This window comes from Syngnathus acus, chromosome 3 (assembly GCF_901709675.1).
Source record: "Syngnathus acus chromosome 3, fSynAcu1.2, whole genome shotgun sequence".
Lineage (NCBI taxonomy): Eukaryota > Metazoa > Chordata > Actinopteri > Syngnathiformes > Syngnathidae > Syngnathus > Syngnathus acus.
Window position 1 is genome coordinate 6241937 of NC_051089.1, and position 27571 is coordinate 6269507.

Consider the following 27571-nt stretch of genomic DNA (forward strand, 5'->3'; position numbering starts at 1 on the left):
AGTTAATTTAAAAGTACATCTGGGGTTATTGTTGTTGACTTTCTTTTTTAATTGAACTTTTGACATTTTACATTTTCAACAATATTCTAATTTATTGAGATGCACTGTATGGTGTGATGTGTGAAACACTGGTCAGACACTGCCTTTATTATTCCACACCGGTGCTCCAAAAGCAGAATTCCCACCTCAAGTCTGTGTTAGTGCCGTTTATGGTAGAACCGGAGATGTAGGCAATGTTAAAGGGGACTAGTCACTTTGAGTTACATAAGGCGAAAAGGTTATTCAGCTCGCCCTCTCAGTTCTTCGCAAATATCATGTGATTTATAATCTACACAGGCCTGCAAGAGGACGTAAAATGGTCTTAAAATAAATACATTAGCAGATCAGAGAGAAATACTTTGTTCCACATCATTGGACGGAGGTTTAATCATGCCGCCTGAGATATTCCACCAGCAGTCAATTATGTGAAAGTGCGCTCAATAAATGCTTTTGTTTAGCGGTAGGGGATCCCTAGCATTTAATCCGGCCTGCCATGCCTTTCTACAAATTAAACCCCAGAAGGGAAATAATAAAATGACAAATGCACAGAACATAATAATAAACAACATTTGATCTTTGCATCATATATTTTCATGAATTTAAGATGGAGGACTTTATACAAAGCTGAAAAAGTTCCACGGCCCTTGAATTAAACAAGTGCATTTCGGGGGGCATAAAAATAAACCCGCTGCAATTAAACAGTAGAGTTGATAGAGATGAAGGGCTTGTAACTATACAAATATAACATTTTGCTTTAGTGTATCGTCCAAAAAAAAAAAAGAAAATGTAAAAAGAGCAGAAGAGATAAGAGGCACTAGCAAAGCAGCAGACCGGAAGGCTTTCGTGGAACATTTCAAAGGAGGCAACTGTAATGTGTATTGATAAATCGAACAGGCGCTTCTGGTTACCATTAACATAGCTTCCAGTGTTCCTGGTGGCTGTTTTTGCTGAGTCGAACATATTTCTTCTTGGACACCTGTGAGAGAAAATTGGAAAAAAAAAATGCTCGTGGACCTAACATTGTTCATGAAAATCCCTCCGTTGCACAAATCCAACGCAAAGGGAGAGCCGGCGCTACGAGGAGCCCTGAGAGACGTCGTAGTCCACGATGAGCTGCTTGATGAACGACAGTTTCTGGTGCAGATATTCACAGCGCTTCTTCTCTTCCTGGTAACCCGGGAATTTCTGTGCACACAATCGACAAAAATTTAGACTGGACAGAAATAACTGAACATCCTAAATGCGAATAACTACCAAGTATTCTAGATCCGATCTGGATTAATGTTTCTTACTTTTCGATACTTGTTGTATTTTTCTAAAATTTGATCTTCCATCACCTGTTAAAAGTAGAACACAATTTAAGTAAGTTCTCGTATGGCAGCCATAAAATCCATCAACAAAGCAGATGAAGTCATGCACCTTGTGTTCTTTAGTGCCGGGCGACATGCTTTTGATCTTGGACTCGAGCTGAACAAACATGTGAGTGATGGTGGCGATTCGGGTGTGCAGATCTTTATACTCGTCGTACTCCGCGTTGAAATCCTCCTGGTACCGCTGACGTTGTTCTACGCTTGTGATCCTGACATAGGCGCTGTAAATAGACATCTGATTTAGTGTGTGGCAAAAATTGTAAAATCAGACAAATAGTCACAGAACGCCACTCCGGTTAAAATTATTTCATTTGTGACGTTTTTACTGCACTTCAGAATGCTGCGATTCTATTTTGTGCCACAAGATGGCGGCCTTTGACTAACATATATTTTAAATCCTGCTCCAGTAAACTGCAACGTATTAGGACAGAGCTAACAAAAATAAAATACTATAAACAATGTAAGGGTTAAAAAAAACCCAACATATATTACACATTAATGTAAAATGTCTTCCATCCAAAATACAAAAGAACGCCTCATATGATTATGCCAACAGATATAACCTAACGTTGAACACAATTGTAATTTGAAAATTTACCAAATCGGACACTTTATTTTTCTTTAAAACGACTAACTATGGGACAGAATTGCTTCTCTGCGTCCATTGCTGGTTTTAAACTTAGACTACAGTAAACCACACCTCCAACATGCTTGCTCCACATTGTTGTATCATACGCCACTCTTTAGTCTTCCAAAGGTGTCACCTAAACTTCAGTTTCATTTCATAGAAATTAAAATATACTGTACTTGCAAGATTGTTTAAAAAAATAGTTATTACATGCCTCAGCACATCTGCTGACTATTAGTGGAAATGTAATACTCATCATGGATATGGGAAGTTTCAGTCAAATGTAAGAAATCACAACATGTTCAAACTTACCTCACATAATCCGGTTTCTCCACCAAGTCAATGTCATTAGTAATGTCACAATCTAAAAAAAACAAAAAACAAAAAAAACAACAACACATAATAGATTAAGATATTACCAGCATGAGTCAGTCAAGTAACCCCGCAGGGCATAACACTTTAACACGTCCATCTAGGAGACGTAGACGAGTTCAGAGGTGGGAGGCATCAGGGGAGGCGTCGCTTTAGGGAGCTCAAGAGCTGTTGTTGAGTGAGTCGGGAACATAACAGGCCCAACACTCCAGAGAGAGGGAGCTTAGGGGTGCAAACACACCTATGCTTAGGAGATTATGTCGGCTAAGTGTGCTGGGCGGCTACCTATGTTGATTCGGGACCTCAGTGGTGGGGGTAAATTGCGAGAGTTTTGATTGACAGTCTGATTATGACCTTTGAAATGTAATCAAATAAAAAAGCCTTACTTCCAAGTTTGTCCTGGTCGTGCTTGAGATCCGGACTGTCCTCTGACCACCTTTGTCCTGGTGGTCTTTCAACTTTTCCCGCTCCTTGTCTTTATGCTTTTTGGATTTTTTCTTCTTCTGTTGCTGTTGAGCGCAGACCGACTCAGCCCGAGGTGGCTCGGGGCTCGTCGCTTTGGTTCTGTGCTGATCAGTCACCGGTATGTCTGCGGTGCTTGATACGTTAAGCGCTAAAAGGGAAGCGTGCTGGTGGTCTCCAACATAGCTCCCTAAAGTATGATTAGTCCTTTGGAAATCAGGTTTGGCGTGGAAACTAAGAGGCTCGGCGACAGGTGCTCCCTTATTGTTTAAAAGTCCGTTGGTGACTGGCTGCTGCGGCGTCCTGTGATCATTTTGCCTTTGTCTCTTTGCTGCAAGAGGTTGTAGACTGTGCGTAAGCACGGGGCGTTTCTGGAAGACCAACACAGATGCATGATTGAGATAATCTACAAGTGATGAAATCAAACCCAAGCTTTGACTTCTCACCACTAGTGGGTTTTTTGTCAGACTGTGCTGCAGCGGCATTCTATCCCCGGATGGTTTCCCGATAGATTCATCGGCTTGAGGATTCCTCGAGTGGCCGTGCGCGGGGGGTTGCGACTTCCTGAAAACAGACAGGAACAAAAGATGGAGGAAAATAAACATGAGAGAGTCACATGGGAGAACAGCTGCAATTCTTTTGTCCGCACGTCAAACACACCTCAACAACAACCTGCTAGCAAGTTGTCGCTCCTCCTCGCTGTAGCCAGGCCAGTCTCGCCGCACGTACTTGTAGAAGTCGTCTTTCAGGAGGTAGCTGCTATCTTTGGGGTTCACTTTTGCCACCTGAAATACAAGCGACCATTAAACAAACCTCCATTTTCATCTTATTTATCCTTCACACTCATCCACTGTTGTCATAAGCAATACACTTGTACTCAATCTGATGAGTAATTTTGGATTTCTTCCACAGGCAGAATTAAAACTATAAGACTCTGTTTCTGAGGTTAAAATGATCTACTACAAACTGCAGACAAATTGTCCTGTTCCCAAAACAAACACGTCAGCAGAGATAAGTCGCATTGACCCAATTACGTGCATGCAAACACACAAGTCTGTAAAAACATGTATGAATGCCATCATTTCTCTTTCAGCTAACAAAACAACAAACTTATCATGAACAGAACAGTCAAAACAATTTAGAATAAGAAATGAGTTGATCCAATCCGGTTGCAGGTGTACCTAATGAAGTGTCCGATGAGCATATGCTCTTCCTCATACCTCTTCCAATATAGCTCCGAGCTCTGCCTTGTCCTTGGGACCGACCCGTTCTCTCTCCAGCCACAGCAGGAGCTCCGGCTTCCTGTAGGACTTGAGAGCCAGTAGATGAATGATGCGCTCCCTGAGGGGCTTCTGGTGGACCGAGGCCATGCTGCCGCTCCAGCGGCTAGGCGCAGGAGGTTTACAGAAGCTGCCGTCCGATGCGGACACAATGGGCGGCCTCTTATGGATCTTGACGCTTTTACCTGACCAATAGAAAAGGCAAAATGGTGTGATGGTAACAATATAAAAATGGATGTAGAACTTGCAATGACGTGGTGACATGTTTGTCGAGGATTTCGAGGTCAACCTCAGCTAAGCTTCCATCGTGTATAAAAAGGTTAGCAGCTCTAATCAAATCAAGCTTTTTATAGTCCTCAAGCGTGATGGCGGTTCCAAAAAACATTGCCAGTACAGTTAATAAAAATTTGACAATGGCACTCTGGAATGGTATTTCTGTGATTTCTAGTGACATTCAAATCAGTCATAAGTGACCCATCATCCAGAATTGTGTTTGGCTGTTAAAGTTCCGCAGAACAACTTCCAATTCAGGATTTATTTTGCAGCTAATTACTCAAATGATCTCAAATATGAATCAAAATTAACACTAATATTTTATTACTTCACGGTGAAGACAGAAAGTCACCGCACAGTAGCTATCACTTTTTCTTCTAAACTAAATAGGACCATTTCAGGCAAAATAAAATGTCTTTATTCAACTAACACAAAGGCTATGGAGATGTTGTTTACCCACGACATGCACTTTCTTTATATTCATATTTTAATTATGAACATTTTTGGCGAACAAAGAAAAGTGGCACAAATAATATCCAGTACACATTTTTCAATATGCCCATAGGAGCAGATAAATAAGGCAGAGGAAATTCTAAAAACTACCTGATAATCGTATTTAGCCGCACTGTCTCCATGACGACTTCACCCCAAAAACAAAATGCAGCTATTAGCCTCCAAAGTGCACGCAAGCCATTTGTCTTCCAGGTGAAACTGATCGCTTCAGCAGACAGCTCGTAGGGCACGGACGGGTAGGAGCTATCTCCACTTGCTAATCCTATTACGCATGAAGCTGTACTTGGAAGGTCACCGTATGTGCTATGTTATCTGCAAAGTCAGACATAAATCACATTTGCAAAACTTAAGGGAAGAATGAAACAATGAGGCCTACGGACGATTATATGACCTCTTCTTCAGGTTGTTTAAGAGAAGGTCCTGAAGCTACAAGAGCACAGCTATCATCTTCACCTTAAAAAAAAGTTGATACACAATCTACAAAGGCCAAGTGTGGTCAAAAGCAACCAGTTTGAGCAAGAGTCTGGAGCTCGGCACCACGCGGGGGTCTGATAGTCCTGCCAGGAAAGAAAATTGCGTAACTGCAGCGAGGGTTGAAGTGGAGAAATAAAAGAGAAGAAAGAAGCTGGCAAGTGCATAACTGCACGTTTAATTTATGATGCACGATGCTCATGATTCGTACCATCTGATATAAAACGTCAATGTGTCTTCAGATGTGAGCAATCCCATTGCTTACTTTTTCCCTCCTGATGTACGTAAAAAACATTACTGGGAGTTATGGGCCTATCAAATAAAAATAAGAGGGAATAACTTTTTGGACGTTTGGATTTTTGCATCTGCAACAATAGTTTAAAGACGCACTCTTCAAATGTCACTCTGGGCAAGTGTGTCTTTTTTCTTTCAAAAGCCAGATGCTATCGTCAATGGAATTTCACTGGCAAGCAATTGGAAGGAAAAAAAAAAATATGCTGGAAAACTGATATCACACCGCAGACATGTGCTCACTGATAAGTGAAATACTAAAAACAGATAACATTTTGACTAACTGAGCACTAATAAAATGTTTGTAGTCATAACATTTGACATCCTATGCAAAATATGTCGAAAATATTCACTGGCATTGAGCAAGAATTAAAATCCCTAAAGGTCGCAGGGGCATCGATGTGCACCGTAGCATAGCTAAGCTAAGCGTAACATAGCACTGCGTAGCATCGGTGGAGGTTTTGATGGTCTGTAATCTTTGGGATTTTCCAGTAGAAACCATTAAGAACGGCCAAGTTGGGAATTTGGTGAATCCCATTTTCATAAAACATCTATCCATATCCACTATTAAAATCATGGTTGAGTTAGCGCCTATCCCAGGCTGACTGCCAGCCAATCACAGGGCACATGTATGATAAACAATCTATAAACAATTCAGCCTTCAATGAACCTAAAATGGAATGTAGCTGCAAAAAGCACATGGAGAGAGCATGCAAACTCCACACACGAGGCCCTGAGCCAAGATTGGAAGCTGGAACTATGAAGCCGACCATCACCCAGCTGCTGAAGGAAATAAAATTGAATGCAATCCATTCCAAGATGGCTTTTGCATTTTATAACTATTTTCCTATAGAAAATCCTGGCACTAAATGAAATGTTCTTGAGTCCAACTGTCACCACTGGAGGATATGTGTGTCTGTGAGGCAAGTCCCTTCACAGTCATATAAAAACACTGAGGCCCAAAATGACATTTGGGTTGTGAGTCATTTGAGGTGAACACTCACTGGGATGCGTGGCTCCGGGTTTTATCTCAATGGCCGAACGGCTCCAGCTATCCTTCTCGACTTGAGACATCCTCTCGCGTGTCATCTGGTAGGAGTCCTCGGTGGCGCACACGGTGATCTTGTCCTGGATGACTCCTTGCCCTTCCAGCTGCTCGCGGCCGTCACTGCAAAAACCAACGAGACCGAAAGAAAGCCGCTGAGCTGTAGGAGCTTTAAGCTGTCAACGCCGTCAAGACAAAGCCCAGTGAGCACAGCGGCGTACCGACATAGACTTCAGGGCAACAGTGCGGTTTGAAGCTGGAGCTGGCCAAGATGGCCGTGGTTATGTCACAGACTGGATATAGCCCGGTGTGCTACGTGGTATCAAGACAAAAGGTTCATGGCAGGATACGGCCTGTGGAAAACCTCCAGCTTAGCTCGGTCGAACCTGGCTTCAAACAGTTGCTTTGCAAAATTCTTCTAGGACAAAAGTCATGCGTCACACGTGAAATGGCTGGGCTGCTTCATTTGCACGCATGACTGCACACTTTCTCTTGGAAATATCAACTCACTGGTGGGGCCAAAGCGAGCATACGAGATAGGACGTGTTAAAAACGCTGAATAAAAGAAGAGAGATTGAATTTCGCTCTTCCCTAAACAAATAGAGGTGCTTGTTTCCTTCCTCTTCATACTTATTAGAAAATGACAAACAAGACTAGAAACTGAAAATGGGCTTATTTCTGCAAGACAAGAAATGTCATGTGATAAGTGTGCTACAATTTTCAATTATTTATATTTTTGGACATATAAGGATGTCAGAGACATGTTATTAAGATACATGGGAAGTGTTTTGGACAGGGATGGTAAAAACAAAAATCAAATAAAAATACAATAAATAAAGTAAAAAATAAATAATTTAAATAATTTAAAAACATTTTCTGACCGTGTTCAACCTTGAAAGTACTCCCTGCATTTCTTCGGCTTCCTACCTTGAAACATACTGATGGATGCAGTCAAAGCTGGCCTGCGGCTGGTCTTTACAGTCGCTGGATAAATAGAAGGAGAAGACCCGAAGCGCATTTGGCGATTCTGCTGTGGGAGCTGGGAGCTTAATGTACTGGAAAGGAAAGGAGGGAGAAAAGCTAAATTCGGTGACTTGAAAACAAAAGCCACCTATACATGCAAGGTCTGTTGGAAAAGCTAACAATAACACAAAGTCTGTTCAGAACAAGCCGACTCAGCGTTTGTGAGCTTCACTTCATTCTTATCAGCCAGCTGCACAAGTCTTGACTTGCAGGATTTTGCAAGTCTTTCAATCAAATTTCATGTGGTTTCCTATGAAAGTTGACTCACAGGTGGCTCATCTCAGCATGTGACATAACACTTTAGAACTGTGTACTATTTATCTCTGCCATACACTGTACTAAGCTTGTGTATAGGGTTAATCCCGGATGTGTTTTTTAAGAGACAGAGGTCAGAAAACATTTGTTACTGAACCACTGTTACGTCTGCATTTTGTGATTGATTCACTTTCACAAGCAATTAGTCAGAGTACACGGTGCACACAAACTGAACAGAACATGAAGGTTCACCACAACCGGTCAAGATCTGATGTCCTTTGATTCCTAAGATTTAAAAACAAGTGTATCATCATTGTGTTGCTTTTACGGTGGCTATCCTACTTTGAGTACATTTCTTTTTTCTTTTTACCTTTATCACTGAATTTAAGACATCAGACTTAACCTTTAAATAAGCCTAAAAAAAATTGTTGACCTGAAGGAATAACTAAAAAAGTGCTAACAAATACTCCATCATGATAGTAAAACGGTCTCTGAAATGTACGATCTTGCTTTCCGAGAGAAAACATGCGAGGGAAGCGTCTGACTAATCTTTGGTGCTGTTGTTTATATTGGCGCAGAGTAAAAGCACAAGAGCTAAACACATTGCAAACGTTCATAAGGCATTAGGCAGTTGTGCAAAGGTCATCTTACTGGCACACCAAAGGTTTGTGAATAACTATTGTAAAACTTCCCTATTAGAAAAAAAAAAGGAATTTAAAAAATGTGTGGGTGGTAGTTAGAGCAAAAATATGCGGTGTGGAAAAATGCCATTTCATAGGAGGACAGCAGTCCGATCTCCACTCAGCTATAAAACTGTGCTGGCCTTGTTAAAAAACCAGCCAGCCTCTCTAACTGGGAGCACATGGCCGCACGTGATTTATTTGGAGAGGCGGTGAAGAGAGTGCGGATAGACACGTCGACGCTAGACAAGAATTGTGGCTAAACCATCCGTATCAAACCCAAGGCCCGGGGGCCAGATACGGCCCTCACATCATTTTATGTGGCCCGCGAAGACAAACTGTGCATTGACTTTATGTGTCAATACGAAAATGAAAATTTTCTTCACTTTTGAAAACTACAAATATTGCTAGCAATTTTTATTACCATTCATTTTCTATTTTTTTTTTTTACTAGATTCTGATCCCAAAGCTAGGCGTTGACAGTCATAACGGCCCTCCGAAAGAAACTGAGTACAATGCGTGAGTTTGACACCGCTGGTCGAAGCGCAATGTTATTTTTAATTTATTTGACTTAGGGTCCGGGTCAACCTCAAGAAGTAATTAATTAGACCATGATGATTTTGTCTTGAGCCGTCAAACCTCATCCCCACTTATGACCGCCACGGAGGTTACATTCAGCACTTTTTGCTTGTTAGTGGGATTACACACAAAAATGTTAATTCTGGAAATGGCATTAATGTGCTATAATAATCTGCAGTGATCAGTTGAAACAAATCACTGTGCTGGTTTTTTTCTTTACCATGACTAACTACAGGCGTAATTACGTAATTTTCATTTTCACTCAATTTTGCAGTTTAGTATGAACGGGGATTTTATGGACCTTTATTTTATTTATTTTTTTTTTAACCGCCACAACAATTACAAAAACATATTGTTTCAACTTGAGAGTGCAGAAAATCATTTTATGATACAGTGACTGGTTAGGTCTGTAACCTGCAGCGTTAAGGAAAGTGGGAGGGGATGCTACACTTCACACTCAGGCTGCAAAATATGAGCTGCGGGAGGTCGTTTTTTGTGATGGATGAAAGGCATGTGCCCATCATGTACTTCACGTTAATCGTCCGACCACAATCTGGCCTAGCATTCAGAGCACCACTATTCTGTAGTGGAAATGTTTACAAGAGGAGTTCACACAATTAGATGAAAGCCATTTGAATATGGGTCACATAGCCTTCACTAGAATCTTTCACATTCAACATTTAAAAAAAAAAAAATGCTGATTGGACAACATGTTATTATTATAGTCTGCTATTTGTTGTCATTTTAATGCTAGTAAAATTTTTGGTCACAGTCCACTGGTTGGTTGGCCCCAGGGTTTGACTGATAATAATCATACAAATGACACTATTTTGGTTTTTGATAGACTTCCTTTTCCCCCATTTAGAGTAATCAAGCTCTCGAGATAAACATTGTGACCCTTTTGTAAGGACGTGGAGGAGACTTGGCGCTGGTCGGCAGAATAGTCTCATGTGGCTTGCTGGCGCAACTTGATCACTGTTGAACTCTGCTAAGTGAAATGATGTTTTTTTTCCCAAGTCATTTCCGACACTTTTACTCCTACGTCGTCTTCTGCGACCTTCGAAGTGTTAAAAACTTCCACAGTGACATAACGTTCTCCAAAGATCTACGGATCAGAAGATTGTTTCTGGCACAAGCCCCTTACAAAACATGTGTTGCCGCTCCACTTTAACTAGGCGCTAAAAACAGTGGACACAGCTAATCCATTTCCATCCTTTCCTGGGTTGGAAGCATTACATGAGCAGCAACATCAGGCAGAAAGAATTATTTATGAAAGTTACTCATCTTCCAAATGAAGTGGGCACGTCGAAGGGCAAAAATCTAAAAATGAGTATTCTGATTATATGCGGACATAAATTTCAATGGAATGAGCCGTGAGGAAATCTTTATTTCTACAGAAACGGTATTGGTTTCAATCTCAGTCAGTCATCAGAAATGTCTTGGCGTACTGGACAGGAAAAGGCTCCTTTTCCTGGCGTTATCAAACTATAAAGTTGATGGAACAAAAACTGTGAGAGACTGCTGTCGGTGCACCGGGCTTAAGTTTCCTGCGAGCTTTTAGTTGAATGTGGTGTCGGGGTGTAGAACTCATGCAGCCTATTGTTTCCATATCCTCTGCAGCCTGAGTAATGGCCTTCTGAAAACAGGCCGTCTTTTGTTCCGGCCTCCTGGACTCCAGAGCCGTGGCACTGCCTCGCCTCTCTGGTTCGATGGGGGGGGGGGGGGGGGGGGGGGGGGGGGGGGGGGGGGGAGGGAGGAGAAAGGAGGTGGGAGAGAAACTTGTCGCCACCACCGCTGTCTGTTAGCAGCGGGAGGCGAGCCACCCTCGGCTGGATTCACAATAAACGCGCCCCACGTGTGACTGCGTGTGTTAATCCAGCGTGAGCAACTGGAGGCTGAGCTTTTCTTGCTAGGGTGTAATCAACATTTCTGCCAGTCGCAAGGCCGAGGAGGAGCAAGGCAAAAGGATGAGCTCTCAGTGACACACAAGAAAAAGCAGGTCATAAAAAAAACACACACACCAGACAGCCTGGCTGCCTCCTCATCCTCGCCGCTGGCAAATAAACTCCTCGTCTCAGCCCAACAAAAGAGAACATTTGTTCCCAGGACTACTAGTTGCCATTTTGGGCTGAGCATAGCCTCTCCCTTGACCCTTGTAGGGTCATCACGCATTTTGCTAGCTTAGCTGGTTTTTACCAAACTGTACAAAAAGGTGGCAGTGTTTGTTTGTGTGAAAAATTTGTAGTAATTTAACAGTGGAACTATCACACACAGATAAAAAATACATTTTCACTGCAATGACCCTGAAGTTTTAACATTTGGAATGTGACCAAACATTTCTGGAAAAATATTCCAAATAGTCAAAACTGCACGTGTGCTTTTCATTTTCCTTGGCTTTTGGTGTTTAGCGTGATGATGTCACAGCATTTATAGTAATAAAGTGCTGATTCACGTAGAAATTTAAATTATTGTGATATAGGAAAGTGGTATGCATATCTCTGCCTTGGCTGCTCAGTAAAATCTGACTAATTTCACAAAAAGTCAACAATGGTTACAAAAGAATTAGTCATTGAAATGAAGCTTCGAATTTGCTTCACAAACCAGTTGGAATATATTTTGACTCCTCAAGATGGCAGTATTAGTTGAACATCGGGGTGAACGTACACTGACTTGCCATTTCTTAAACGCTTTTATTCAAACAGTGCCATCTAGAGGAGTCAAAAAATACAACTGGTTCATAACGCACATATGAAGCTTCATTTTCCCATCACTGTAAAGAATACAAGTTCGTAGTCGTATTCAGTCATGCTACTCGGTATGAGGCAGGCCTAAAAATAAAAAGGTTTTAAGCTTTATAATACAAAAACTTTTTCCAGATAAAGTAAAAAATTCCAAGATTGTGACACAATCCAGAGTATGCAGTTTTTAAAACAGCATAGTGATTGTGTAATTTTTTATCATGTTACTTCCCAGCTACCACAGTAAAGTAGCTTGAGTTAATTTGACCCAGTTTTGCATGACTAATTGTTTATCTCTATTTTATTATGGACTTATTTTTAATATAATATTTCAGTCGGTTGGGTCCGCGGCTGGTGTCGCTTGCTCAGATTCACATGCTGGGTGATTAATGCGAATGCCTCCGGCGGGAGACGGCGCATGTCATCAAGACTGAGCTTGTAATCACTTTCATTTGCAGTTTTACAGAGACAAAGCCACAAGCTCCAATGCTGCAGGGGAGAAGAAGTCGGGAAGCGTCCTTGAGATTTCCCCAAAACCGATGCCAAGAAGAATTTGTCTCTGGCAGGTGCTCGAGGCCAGACTGTCAACTTCAACAAATTGTGGGTCAGCGCAACCCCCAACCACCCCCGTGTGGCCCCCAAGCAAGGCCGGCTCGACACATACTTTGACACGTGTGTGTGGCAGGGAAACAAGCAGCCTTTTATACCTCCTGAGCCAGCACCCTGGATTTTCACATGAGGGAATTAAACGGGACGCGATTCTTGTAAGCCAAGATGAACTGCTTGATCACACACAGAAGTCATTTTTCCACCATCTCAGTGGTCACTGACTTGTTGGTGGAATGCCAGTTTTCTCCAAGAGCAGGGAATCCTTAAACCCCAAATTCACTCCACTTGCATGCTCACAGGATCCATTAGGCATGTGACATGTTCAAATACTGTACAAAGAAATGGAGTGTAACATTCAAGTTCCCCTCAGGGGGACAATAGAATTTGTTGTGGTTTTGCCTTCTGCTGCTTCCAGCCACTTTGATTATTCAGCACTTCCTGTAACCATCAGCTATCATCAGCTAAGGAAAAGAAATCTAAACTTTATTCCACTTGCATAACTTTGAGCCAAAAATGTTAGCTTCTGCTCTGTTACATGCACAGCAGTGTTTTTTTTTTTTTTCTTTAAACCATGGTGCTCAAGCCTATGAAAAAGAACCCTCCAGGACGGAGTCCAGTCCATTGCATCTGTACTGACTGTAATGCATTAGGATGAGGAAGTCAATTCATTGTGGGTGACAAAACACAGGCCGCATTCCCTTGCTCCTTGTTATTCAAATGAGAGGCAAGGAAACACACACACATACACACACATGGTTCCCCCAGGGGATTTCAGCTGATCTTGCCAGGCTAAAGAGCGCTGTACAATGGGCTGGGGGGTGTTGCGGGAAATGAATAACTCATGCCTTTAAAACGTTGAGCACAAAAACAAGAAGCAAACACTTCAAAACACGCAAAGGCAAAATGAAACTGGTTATTTGTTGACTTTACGACTGGACCATGCACTGCAACAGGTTGTATTACTCGTCCAAAACTAGCATTAGGTCTTAACAAACACAGACGAGAGCATTGTTATCGACTCTGCTAATACGCTCCTCTGCCGCCTACTAACACAAAAGCATGCACGTTTGAGTCAGTCAAGACAGAGAGAGCTGACACTGTCATGCAGAGTATTATGGCTCCTAATTACCTCTAAACATTCATTTGGTTAATGACTGTGTAGAAATTTCCGTCATCCAGTTTCCATCACAATAACAAAGGAGGGAAACTACAGATAAAAAACACCACGAGCATTTACATCAAACAGGTGTCCAATCGTGGTGCATCCAGGTAAGTCATACATGAAAAAAAATCTGAAAAAACTTGTACATGGAGCCATGAACTGCAGTAACATTAGTCGTTTTTTAAGGAGGATAAATAAGTAGGTCTGTAACTACTTTCACATACTGTCTACATGTTTTGCTGCACCGTTTGTGACAACTTTACTATTATGTTAGCATCAAGCTAGTAGACTTAAAGTTAAAAAAAAGTGATGTTTAATTTACATACAGAATATGCAAATGTCTGATGTTTAATGCGACATTTTAATTGGGTAGCTAGCATTAAACACCTTAAAGCCTCTTTTTAATCAAGATTTGATCACTTTGCCAAACTGCTGCTTGTTCTGAGTTGAGTTCACTCTCGGGTCTGCACACAACTACACCAATAAATATTATGAAAGTGTTTAATGATATTAATAACATTGGGGCATGTAGACACAACTAGTTACCAGTCATGTCCAGACAGGAACATTGGCAAGCTGCAGCTATTTCCCACCAACCTGTGTAATTACTGAAAAGTAAAACATTCCCTGAGGTCAAAACTGTAGCTATCCCTGACGACACACAGTCTACACACAAACACAGATATGATCTAGTGGTGCTTGCTGCAGATTCTGGATTATTGGAAACCCTCCCTCTTCTTCCTCCCCCTCTTAAAAAAAAAAAAAAAAAAAAGTTTCTAACCAAGCGTAAACACCCGCCGTGAGCAACATTAACTTCCCACGAAGCAATGCGACCAATGTGCGTCATGGGGGGGGGCTTTTCGCTTGACACATGAATGCTCCTCACTGCATTTGTGACTCAGAATGTGAAGGTTTGTGTGTGTGTCACTCACTCCCTGTCACTCCACAGTACCTAGCCTGACCCAATAACCTGCAAGCTTCCTATGTGCTGTAAGCATAACCCCCCATTATGGATCATTACAGCACATACAATATATGCCAAAGTCTACTTTGCAGCTACACAATAGCGGAAAAAAAATGGCCTTGATCATATTTTAAAATGTAGTGAGGGCATTGTTTTTTGCTGACGGGGAGGAAGCATCGATCATTGTCATTTTTTCGTACAATATCAAACAATATTATTAAACTACTAATTAAAATAAAGTACAAGGTCATCTCATGGACAAATACAGTAAAATAAACAACAAAAAACATTATGGAGGCAAAATCTACTTGATTAATAATAATACGATTTTTTAATCGGAGATGGCAAACTCAGATATGCGGTAAGATCCCATATAATAATCCGTCTGCGGGTGCTGCGATCAATATATCATAGTTATTATTTATTACATATGACAACTTTACATTTTTGAGTTTAGCAAGCAGTGTGTTGACACGCTTGATCTGCTTTCGAAGGCCACATTAAATGACATGGTCGGCCAGATCTGGCCCCCGGGCCTTCAGTTTGACATCATACTTTATAAAATAGATGGGGTTTTTCAAAATGTATATGAATGGTACATAAACAAATAAATTAAAATTAAAAGTTGTAATTTATTCCCCCCCAATGTGGTAAAATGAAGTACGAAAATATTACTTGGTTTGGAGATTTTTTTTTTTTTTTAAATAGAAATTAACATGTCCTTACCCCTTGACTGCCCTCGAAACAGATAGTCGGCTCACTTGGTAAATCAGTCTGAGTGAAAGAGAGAGAAAAAAATAACATTTAAACAAGCGCGTGTATACGATGATGGTCTCTCATTAGGCGCGTCTCGCTTGTAAAGTTAAGCGCATAGTGCTGACGGATGACACAAACATATTTTGAGATAAAAAGGTAGCAATTAAGATAATAAAGCCAGGAAAACAACTTGTGACAAGTGTGCGTGTGTTCGGTATGCACGCGCCACAGGTACCTTGAGGTTCTGGTAAGCCTCCAGCGCTCGAATGGCGGTGTCGGTGAGCTTGACGTGGTAAAGTGTCCGGTTGGGTCCGAGTTTACTATTGCTGTTTTTCCCGCACGACAGCCCGTAACGTCGGTCCTGCCCGAGCGAAGCCATCACTGGCTCTCCCTTTCGGAGTCCGCTCGGCGAATTAATGCAGTCTTTCCCAAGTAACGCTCAAACCAGGTGACGTCAGCCTACGTTACAAAGTGGGCGGGGCTATGATGACGACGTCGGTTGATGCACTCGCCTCGCTCTTTTAATTGCTTTGCTGACAAGGGCCAGTAATCGTTTTATTCTAATTCATTGGGAGCAAATCAATTTAAATATTTAATGCAAGTCGTTTTATTACATGCTTTTCATCCGATTTGAGTTTTAAGAATGAACCCGTGATCCAAAATGCATAAAATCAAATCGCCATTCATTTGTACACTACAGATGCTACAAACCGAGTTTTTGTATATCACTAAGTGAAAACACACGAGTGACAGCAGCGGCAGCAAAAGCAGGTGAGTCTGACAAGTATAAGCCTATTTAGTTAAATTCTTAAGCCACGCCTGAATGAAAGTACGTAAAAGGAGGAGGTTACTGTGGGTCAAAGAAGCAAGAGCAGGTGGCAGAAAAACGTCACATACTGCATAAGCCTTCAATGAAGCTTTCCTAATGGAAAACCATTTACTACTTTCAGGGAATGCACTAGACAAACATTTTTAAAGTCAATAAAAATGTAACAATGAGCAATTTGGCAGTGATCAACGTCCGAACTAAAAGTACAATCCATATGAAACACCGTGCTCTCGTGGTCATCAAAAAAACAAATCCCTTCGGGCCTCACCAGCAGGTTTTCAGAAGGTGAGATCTGGAAGATAAAACCCTTGACCCCCCCCCCCATCTCTACCTGTCTTGTCAGTCTCATCCACTCATTGTCTGCGCTTCGCCATCTGTTTCGCGGGAAGTAGGGTAGAGCCCATCGACCGACTCCCAGGAGAGATGCGTCACACCTGAGGGCACAAAGTCCCAGGACACCTGCGAGAAGCTCAGTTTGCTCACGTTGTATGCAATCTCAGAAAAAAAAGGTACTATTGTGCTCCAAGGTAGACATTTTTGTGATGGACTCTGTAGGGTTAACAATTGAACCCCTTGGTACAATTAAGTGTTAGAAAAGGTACACAAATCGTCCCCAGGGGATCATTTCTCTATCTTTTGTTTCCATGTAAGAGTACAAACAAGTGCTCAGACAAAGTGAATAGTTTTCAAAAGAGCCGACTGTTTAATGGAATACAGATGAAATAAATACACATTGTAAAAGTTGTAATCTAAACTAGGGGTGGTAAACGTGTTGCACTTTGAACACCATTTACAATGATTCTTGTGAAGAAGAAAAAAAAAAGCTGTTTTGTGTGTATTTGTTCACTCTACTTTTCAGGATGAACTTTTTTTTGTTGATAAATGCATTTTCATAAGATAACATCAGTTGAACATGAGCTGGTGCAAAAAAAAAAAAAAATCTAAATTGCTAGCATACTGTAGCGGTCAAGGCTTCAGTGTGCAAAGTGCAAGAATTTCAAGGCTGTGTGCTACTTGCAAAGCAAGTAGATTATTCACTGTGAAGACCTTTGAGATCTGTTGTTTTGAGAGAAAAAAAAAAAAAAACGCAAGAACAATCAGCTTCATGATTTGTGGGTGCACTCCGGGTAAGCGGAACACTAGCCCACTAGATCAAAGTTCACAAATAAACACTGAGGCCTTTATATACGAATGAACCGACATGACTTTTTCTCGAGATACGAGTCGTCATTGCACTGCTTGGTGGCGGCGAATTCAATCAGCTGACTTCACAACAAGCGACATTTTGGCCGAGTGAACGCCAACAAATCTTCCAAAAAGCTGTTTAGCGCCACTCCTAGTTGAATTTTTCTCTCAAATGAAACAACAAAGAAAATCATACGTATTTAAAACAACCGCAATTGACGCAAATTCTCTTTTTTGACTTGCTCGCACACACACACACACACGTGTGTAAACAGGGCCCAGGTGTGTAAGTGTTTTACTGAGATGACTTTACAGCTGCCACTTTGACACCGACTGCTGTGGCGCATCATTCCATGCATGAGCACAGAGATGATTAAAAGCTGCGGTGTCCTCGCATGACTCCAGAGAATGTTCTCTGCTCTTGCTTTCATTTTAGTTCCATTCTGCTTGCAGCGCGTTCTGTCTGCAAATAGTTAGACAACAATAAATGGAGTGTGCCGTCACCAGAGGAGTGCGTGTCCTTTTTAAACCACAGGGCGCACCGTGTGATGGAATTAGCCAATAAAAGACAGACAGCAGCATTTATATTGAGGGACCAGGAAGCGGTGTCTTAACTTTTATCTCTGCAAAGAATCCACCCAAGGTAAAAAAGAAAAAAACATCACATTTTTTACTTTTAGGTTCCGTTTACAAATTTTAACATCCCTTTCTGGGTTTTATTGTTTCTATGCGTGTGAAAATGTATCGATTAATCGACAAAAAAACGATGATCAAATTAAGTATTTTAGAAATCGAGTAATCGTTTCGAATTTTTTTTGACTAAATATTGTCCAAATAAGATTTCAGGCTCTCAAAATGAACAATTATTTAAATGATCTAGTCCTTTTTGAAGGCAGACTGATCTTTTCTGTGTTTAATCAAAATAACACATCTAATCACAAAATAATAGCAAATAAATAAATGTATTCTGATAACAAACAATAATTTGGTGGTTAGCGCATCTGCCATACAGTTCGGAGGATCAGGATTTGAATCCTTCCCGTTACGATCTTGTATTTCCTCCCCGTGCTTGCGTTTCCAGGACGTTGCAGTGCTTCAACAAAGATGATGCATTTGCTTTTGAAGCCTGATTAGAGTTGTCTGTGACAACCAGGTCATCATGTGTGAAGGCCACCCACAGAAAAAAAAAAAAAAGACCTCACAAAAGAGCGCCACTTCATCTTATGTCTGAATTTATTACCTCTCACTGGATGCCTATTTTTCACCCGCACGACTGGAGCCATCGCATCTATGATGGAGTGGGCTTCCAGCGACTCTGATGACTCATTTGCCCCACAGACGTCATCCTATTCAAGGCAGGTGACTTTGGAGTCTTGCGCGACATCATTAGAGTGCCTTCCTTGAATGCTTTGAAATACACTCAGTTGCCACAAGATTCAATTTACAATGCAATCAGCTCCAAAAGATACATCAAACATTTTGCTGTGACAAATATCATTTACATACGGCATGCAAAAAAACAAAAACAAAATAGGGCTCATATTGTCACCAAAATTAATGTGCATCTCTAACTCATGCTCACTTCAACCTCTACAAATATTAAAATAATTGTTCTAATATTTTGGATCTTATGGAGTAAAACTGGATTTTTAATCTGGATTGGATCAGGATTGTGCACTTGAAGCAATGTAAACAGAACATGAAACATCCATTCAGACTGTCCTCATCAGGATCGCAGGCGAGTTGGACAAACAAGCAATCACTTTCCCATTGACACAGATGAACAATCCTGAATCAACCTAATCAGCATTTTTTGGAATGTGGTGAAAACTGGACTAACCAGACAAATTTATGCTAGGTTGGAGTTGAGATTCAAACCTGCTACCTTTTACCCATGAGGCATAGAGACAGAGACGAGCACTAAACCACATTCTTCCCCATTAAACATATCCAGATGTCACAGTCTGAGCTCATCTGATTTGTTATACAGCACCTTGTGGGATCTAATCATCTTTGTGAAGGCAGAACTTTTACCACAACAGTGTTTACCCTCATCACATTGACTTTTATGTCCCCGGGAGCTGCGAACAAAGAAGCTGCTTCTAATTCCGTCCTTCATAATATTTGTCTCGGCTGCGTCCTCTTAGTCACTGTGCATATTTTTCACTCCTCCAATCAAGCGGAGTGGGAATTGACTGTGCTGATCTAGTCCGCTGTGATCATCCTCATCATCTCCAGATGGGAGAAGGCTTCCCATGTGTCCTGCCACGCAGTTCACTGAGGCCGGTTGCCATGGAGGAAACTCCCAAGTCTGGGATGCTACTTATAGTGTCACTCTGTGGGAGTTTATTTACTTACTATACAGACTGTGCATTGGCGGAGGAGAATCTGCTCACTTGGCTCTGTATGACATAGAATCATTATGTAATTACAGTATGAGCTTGTTTTCCCACCCACTATCTTTAGCAGTGGTCACAAACTTATTTCACCAAAATTAGCGTCTGCTATCAGCAGAAGAAACTTTTAATTTTTGAAAATTTCATCTTGGAGGATTAGTTTTGACTCAGAAAGCCCCCCTACCCTTAATCCCCTCCACCCCCAATACTTTGGATATAAGACTATAAATGGTTGTGTTACCGTGGCAACACATATGGTCTGTCTGGACGATGTCAAGATTTAATTTTACCCTGCTAATGACTTCTCAGTATACTTGTGTCCATTTTCTACCACGGTTTCATCTGTGGGCGTTGTTTGCGCTTGGTAATGTGGTGCACGCAACCCTGGACTTTTGACAAGACCCTGTTGCATTTAGAGACGACGTGCTACGCTCGTTCATTTCCATCCTGTCCGAATGCAGCAGTGGTGTAATTTTAGCACATAATGAAAATTAAAAAAAACATAATTTTCTCCTCCGATGACCGCTCTTGTTACAAAAAGAACATGCCTGGATTGTTCTCAAGTGTGCAAGAAGTGTTTAAAAAATAAATAAGAAGTCACATGACGGACGCACGTTTCTGCTCTGATACTATCATAAAATGTGACTCAGGGGCATTGGGTCTAAAACAGTGCAGTCTCTTTATTTATGTTTATACAGTTGGTGGATGATTTAATTTCTTTTTTTTTTTTTAATTTTCCTTCAGTTGGTGTGTGGCAAAATTGTCCAAAACGAGGAATCAGATTGTGTTCCACCAAAATCTTTGCACTGTTTGGTGTCTTTGTCATGTGGCTCTTATCTGATTCATTCTTTCTTTCATTGCTCAGTTTTAAGCCCTACCAGTTGCGTATGTGAAATTGAATCCAGCCTCCTGCTGGATTGATCTTTTGCTTCCAAGACAAAAGGTCGGCCGGGGTAACATCTGCACAACAGGAGAGAGATTTTGCTCGCGTGTCGTCTTTTGTCCCAAAATAACTTTTGATCAAGGGGCACGAGCGCCCTCAGGCAGTGAGCTAAAAATACTCAGCCCTGCGGTTTATTATTTTTTTGTCTGAATCGATTATCGCCTCACTCTTCTGCCAAGATTTATTTTCATGTTTTAAATTAAAAAATGCCACTTAAGTCAAAAGGGAATGATTCTGATACGTTCATGGGAAAAGCAAAACAGATGATGACATCACATCCCCTGCTGAATCAGGCAAAAAAAAAAAAAAAAAAAGTTGCTAACACGGCCTATTTCCTTTCAACACATTAACCCACTTTAAATGTTCCTTCCCACAATGATAACAATGTCGCGCGGGATATACTGTGATGCAAACCGCTGCGTTGCATAATACAGATGATGATCAGGTCTCTTACAGACAAAAAAAAAAAACTCTGAGAAAGTGCAACTCAATACAGGGAATTGGGAAAGTCGAAAATCTCGGCTTTGCACAAGTATAAAATGTTGTCAAAAAGGCCAGGTGGGAGTCATTGCGCGAGGAGGCCGAAATAGTTTTGGTGAAACGTGTCAGGCCACCACGGTCAAGAGCAGATGTGGACGAGGAAAACAAGTCGGAGGCAAACATGCTGTGTTGCCAGCGGCCTAATAAACTTGACCACAGTGTTTAACTTGCTCCTCTACATGCTGTTAACTTTCTTCGTGCTCCAGCACACAAAGAGCAAGCCTTTGATCGCTGCCTGAACATTTCATTGCTTTGCCCGTCGTCTTCAGACGAGACGCTCTGTACGTGTGGTGACTCCCCGGCGCCGCAAAAGTCTCTCTTTTCCTTCTTTCGTGACGGTCAGCTTGACTGAAATTACATGCAGGCTCCAGTTCAAAAGGTTTTGAAGGGTTTGTATGAGTCTACATATCAATTTCAGTTATGGCTGGCAACAGACATACTGTTTACAACGACTCATCGGGCCAAGATCACGACATACCACCAAACAAAAATATCACAGAAAAGCATGAATACTGAAATCATGAAGACCTTGTCTCCAGAATTATATGAATGGCAACTGGTGGATCCGACCAAACTCAGAAAACAGGTGAGCCGTGGTTTTTCATCACCTGAGCCCTAAGGCACTGTGATGTCATTTTCAGTCGTCAGCAAGTGTCAAAATGGCCACCCACTGAGTGGAAAACATGGGTGGCTTTTTACTGCTTAAACCCACAAACGCAGTATTAATTAGAATGTTAAGAGTAGTAGGAGCGCATTGAACATATTACTAAAGAAAAGTTTGACTTGACTTCACCTTCAAAAAGTCGGATATAATTGTGACTGTCTTGTTTACTGTCGGAGTAATGCCTTTTTTAAACCACAGTTGTATTTTTTCCATGCAATTTGAGAACAAATGTATACTTGCACAAATTTATACTTGAACAAAAGGTGCAATATTACAATAAAATTGTACATTTGAAATTCACTTGATAAAATGTGATTTTCTTCCTTTGTTAAAAGTCCACATATTGTTTATCCCCTAGTTTATTCTTAGCTGAATTTGAAGTGTTGTACATGTTTGATCTTTTTTATTCTAATAGTATAACACGAAAGGCCCAGTGATGCTTTTATTTGCTGGTAAAGGCTTCCCCCTGTTGGCCAGATACTGTCACTGGATTTGCTATTTTGTACAGTAAGGACAGCACAGTACAAAACAAAACAATAATGCACCGGCATGTTCTTGTACGTTTACTGTCCTCAACAAGAATACAAGTAAACTGGCAACTATTTCTCCACGTGCAAATGTCACACATTACATCCTGACTAATTGCGCATGCGCTCTGATATCCCGGAATGTTCTCGTTGTCAAGGGCTGTCTTGTACGCAGGCGCAGTAGAGACGCAGCACAACCAGGCAGAGAGCGACTGGCACAACGCAGAGGGACATTTTGGCCTTTAGGCTGAGCTTTTTGTGGATTTGGGTCGACGGAAGCATCAGTTACTAAAATGACCAGTGGGTATCGACATATATAAATTTACCGTAAGGCATTATATACTTCACAGCAATTGCATGAAGTGTTCTCGTTTCTGTTACTCGCGCAGCCGAGGCCCGTCGTCGTCTATATGCTGGAAAAGACGTCATGTCCTCTCGCGGGGCTTGGACGTTTCCGAATTTGTCCATAATAAGACCACATCACTTTCTTTTTTCCTCTTAAAATGCGCACTGCATAAGTAGCAACTGTATTAAGAATGATCATTTTCATTAATCTGTTATACTGGTGCCTGCTTTTGCTTGTTTTTGGTCCACAGAATTTGACTGATACAAGTGCTGTTTAAGCGCCGCTCTCTGTCAAATTGATCACTCAAAAGAATATTTTATACTTAATTTTCGGTAAAATACGTCAGCTGGATACCGGGTGTGTCTAGGTATATCTATTTATACCTCTAATTAAATTGTTTCCCGACCGGTTTTTGTGTTGTTGTGGTTTGAGGTGTGAAGCTGCTCCACAGCGCCGCCCTGCCACGTCGTCCGGTTTTGTATGCTCCAATCATTCCTCGGTTTTACGACACAACACAATTCGAGGTTACGAACGCCGCGCGGAACTGGAAGAAGGCGCGTCCAGTTATTTGTTCGTTAAATATTTATGACCTAGAAATGTTTGTAACATTATATTGATTATAATTGGGACGTCACTGCATTCGTGTTCACTACATGTGACATTAACACGTTTTTTTTTTTTAGGGGGAAATCAGCGTGAGCTTGCACGCCAAAAGGCTGCCAAGAAGGCGAACGATACCGGCAAAGGGAAGAGAACTGACGACGGGCTCTCAGCCGCTGCTCGGAAGCAGAGGTACTAGACAACATGCCTCGAAAAACACATCATTAATATTCATGATATATTAGTTTAATCTTAATGACACTTTTTGTCTTTTGCCCTCCAGGGATGCTGAAATAATGCAACAAAAGCAGAAAAAGTCAGACGGTGGAGAGAAAGACAACCCAAAGTCCAAGTGAAGAGCTGACTTCATCCCGTATTCGGCTTCCTTCCTGATAAAGATAAACGCCTGTAATGTCATTTTTTAAATATCCGAGACTCAACATAGAATTCAGCCTACATTCTCTTCTTATGGCAATGGAATATTTTTTTCTGGGGTGAAATTGTTCGTCATTATCCCACACTGTGCATGCAGAGGAGCGTCGGTGCTTTTAGTAGCAGGAGGAAGATGAACAATTGTCCACTCAAAGCATCGTCGTAACTTTTTTTTTCTTGTATAAACATGTCTCCTAATGATTACAAATAAAGAGTATCTTTGTAGTTCATGCTCGCTTGGCTCTTTATGATCGATTCAGTTGGAGCTAAATTTATTAGAATAGTGTTGGGGTTACGCTTTTATAGCAGATTTTTTTTTTTTACATGACTGATGCAGTGATACCGCCAGGTGGCAGCAAAGACAAGTGAGAAAGGTACCAGTGATGATAACAGTTGTTAACCTTATAACAGGATCTTATGTCGAAAATAACAGGCTGCACAATAAAATTAATTAAAAAAAAACTAATTAAAATGAGCTAGAGCAAGCAAAGACGGTCAAATACTATGTAACAGGCTTTCAAACAGCGGGTAATGGTGATCATGAAAATAGGCACTTTTACAAAAAGTGTGCAAATGTTATTGATACCAGTCCAAAAAAAACTTTGAAATATCAACAGTTTGTATTATTGTTTTCGGTTAAAACATGTAATGAATAATTTTTATCTAACAGATTCATTTTGAGCATATAAAACAATTTAAAATAACATTAAAAATGAAATTGCCAAGAAATGTGCTGATGTTTCTCTTTTCAAAATGAAACGAACTGGATAAAGTACAATTAAAAATCAAATATTCTACACTACAGTTTACAATACAAAATACTGACAAGGCTGCACAGTGTGTGTGAAAACACAAAAGTACGACATTCTGGCATAACGAAAGGATTTAGCATAAATTTAAAACGTGACATCTTTATTTACTCGGTCTTCGGAGCAATAGCATGGTAATGCAATTTGTTTGCATGGTTAAATTGGTAGAGCACAGCAGGTATGTTACATTAAGTTGAGAGACGTTATACGAAACGGTAACATATCACACTCACCGCTGTCCTGCATTCTTTTCTCCACCTTTTTCCCCCTTCCATTTTAACCGCCAGATGAATAATCCCTCTTCATTTTTCGGGGTTGTGAGACAGCTGTCTCGGTTCTCTTGTTTGTTTACCAAGAGATGGGCATCGTCCTCCATTCCCGAGTTTTCCGTCCCTATTTGAGCCTCGCCCAGTCGCTCCGAGTCAGCCAATCGCAGTCGAGAACGCATGTAACGGTAACTACGTCACACGCAGGTTACGCACACCTGACATGCAGCCAGATAAAGAAGAAGAAAAACACAGAGTTGTATATTTTTTGGTCTCACGGATCGCAATGACATGTGTCCCCTATTATTTTTATATCACCGATACCACGCATGACTGTCTTTTTTATATTTTTCTTTGTTTGGCTGCGTGTCTGCTTGTGCGCCATGTGACTCAAAATCGCTTTTAGTACAGATTTTTTTCAACCGTACATATCAAACAATGAAAAGTAGTCATAAATGATTCTGTTAAAAACATTGATTTTATTCATTTATCTGAAAGATTTTAAAATAAAGTGCTTTTTATGTACATTATAACAAAAACAACAGTCACAATTCATTTCCATAATACAAAAAAAAATACAGTTCACAAGTATATACACGACAAATAATTATAATAACAATAATAATTAAAAAAAATAGAAGGGAATCATGCAGGCAAGACCACATTTTTCTACTTTGCTTTTCAGTCAACTCAGTGAATGATGCCAATATATATCAAATGTTAGTTGGATTGTGCTGGTCTTTATATCACGGGACTGTTTGAACAAAACAAAAAAGAAATCCTACAAAAAAAGACGATGAGGTGGCCATTACATTCATGTCCAGTACAGTATTCGTTGCATCACCGAGGAGCCACTCAAAATTAAGCTTGAATTGCTCTGAAACAAAAAGCTCGTCATGAATAAAATAAATATGCATGACAATTAAGGCCAAATGGTAACCGTACGTCAGTTTGTGTCTTCAGAAAGGCATGTGTGTGCATAAAAATTAAACAACAAAAAAAACATTTTGAGCAGCCCCTAGTGTTATGGTTAGCAGTTACGGTGAACAATGCTAACATGACCCGTGTATACTGTGAATTGTAAATGCTGGGCAGTACGACACGGCACACGGCCGAAGAAAAAAAAAAGGTAGAACAACAAAGGCATTTTATACTTTTATGAGGCTGTCAAGCATATAAAAGCAGGATCTCCTTTTTTTGATCATGTAGTCTAGTTCCCAGGGTCTTTAATTAATACAATTTCATTAGTTCCGAGTGGTACAAAATTGCAAACCCAGCAAGCTTGGCTTGGCTTGCTCTATAGGTGACCAAATTTAGGTTGAAGGCCAACTCACGGAAATTAAGCTTGAAGATATATTTTCTAAAGCTGTCAGGTCAAAGTTTCCATATCAGTGTGATTGTAGAGTTTTAACAATTCTGGTTAAAAGTGTCCATTTTCAGATTTAATCAATTTTAGCAGTTTGCTTACATTGTGTTTGTGCTAGGCTCACTCTTAAAATAATCAAATCGATTTAGCAGCATGTTAAATTTCCTTTTACACATTTTTGGCAGATTTTAAAGTGTAGTGTCACCTTTTAAGGTATTGAGGCACCACTTCCCACCCATTTTGCTAACCCCGCATTATTATAACTAGATACCATTCCTGCTTGAATATGCTTGATCCACAAAACGCGTGTGCACTCATCAGCAGTAGACTATTGCGGCAGCAAATATTGTGGGTAGCAAACAATTCAGTTCTAGTTCTACGACACGTCTTACACAAGGTCCCTTAAAAATTCACACACACACACAATATTAAGCACAGACAGTCGATAGAATCAAAGCAAAAAAATAAACACAGACCACTTTGTGCGCTCTATCCTGTGCAATTACTTTGTCAACTGGATGTGTGTGTGTGGGGGGGGGGGGGGGGGGGGAGCAGATCCAGATGTCGGTCATTCTTGTTCTTAAAAGGGTTTCTGCTGAAATAGATGCTGCAAGTTTGTGGTTCAGTGACGCGGTGCCCTATTGCTCGGCGTTGGGAATATTGTTATCGACAAGCTTCCTACATCTTTGGGAAAAGTCATTTAAGTCTCAAGAGTATACAAAGAATGTTTAGAATGGTCCCTGTTTTCTCAGTAGTTGCATTTTAATGTGGAAATTGACATGCTGTGCAAAGAACCTGGTTTGTGCTTTCACATGGACTCGAGTGATGATGAAACCCGGGAGCTCGTATTGAGATTATCGCTGCACTGACCTCTCAAACAATTACATTCTTCAAAGTTTGGCAAAAAAATAATTGGTCTATTTATCGAGAAGGGAGTTTTTGAAATTTGGAGAACGTGACGTCAACTATGGGGAAGTTGAGCTACAGCTGCGCAACAGCTCAACACGACGTTGGCATGAGAAAATAGAAAATAACAATGACTTTAGATTTTTTGTTTCCCACTAAATGGCCATTTTGCAGTGTTGCATTGCACAACTAATTCCAGCAGGTGCCACATTTTAAACTCGATAGTAGCAATTAAACTGTGGATCAATAAAT

At 40.8% G+C, this 27571-nt stretch overlaps 2 protein-coding genes and 1 long non-coding RNA gene across 4 annotated transcripts; 2 read left to right on the plus strand and 1 right to left on the minus strand.

Annotated features, from left to right (window-relative positions):
• Positions 1–120: 120 nt before the first annotated feature.
• On the minus strand, positions 121–16624 carry LOC119120359 (RNA polymerase II elongation factor ELL-like). The gene is given in 13 exon segments (XM_037247168.1): positions 121–1224; positions 1332–1376; positions 1459–1630; positions 2350–2401; positions 2796–2858; positions 2861–3242; positions 3318–3435; positions 3532–3656; positions 4092–4336; positions 6704–6867; positions 7672–7799; positions 15481–15528; positions 15746–16624. Coding segments are annotated over 13 exon segments (1797 nt in total). The 5' UTR covers positions 15890–16624; the 3' UTR covers positions 121–1113.
• Positions 16625–17859: 1235 nt separating this feature from the next.
• LOC119120363 lies at positions 17860–20499 on the plus strand. The gene is made up of 2 exons (XR_005097499.1): positions 17860–18167; positions 18606–20499. It is a non-coding gene; the product is annotated as an uncharacterized LOC119120363 (long non-coding RNA).
• A 2237-nt stretch (positions 20500–22736) lies between these two features.
• On the plus strand, positions 22737–24202 carry serf2 (small EDRK-rich factor 2). Of its 2 annotated transcripts, none has more exons than XM_037247174.1 (3): positions 22737–22894; positions 23624–23732; positions 23824–24202. In XM_037247174.1, exons 1-3 carry the CDS (start codon positions 22888–22890, stop codon positions 23894–23896), a joined length of 189 nt encoding a protein of 62 aa, XP_037103069.1. In that variant the 5' UTR covers positions 22737–22887; the 3' UTR covers positions 23897–24202. The 2 variants fall into 2 exon arrangements, with proteins under 2 accessions (XP_037103069.1, XP_037103068.1); XM_037247173.1 differs by lacking the exon at positions 22737–22894 and adding an exon at positions 23170–23474 and having other exon boundaries at positions 23530–23732.
• Positions 24203–27571: the final 3369 nt, after the last annotated feature.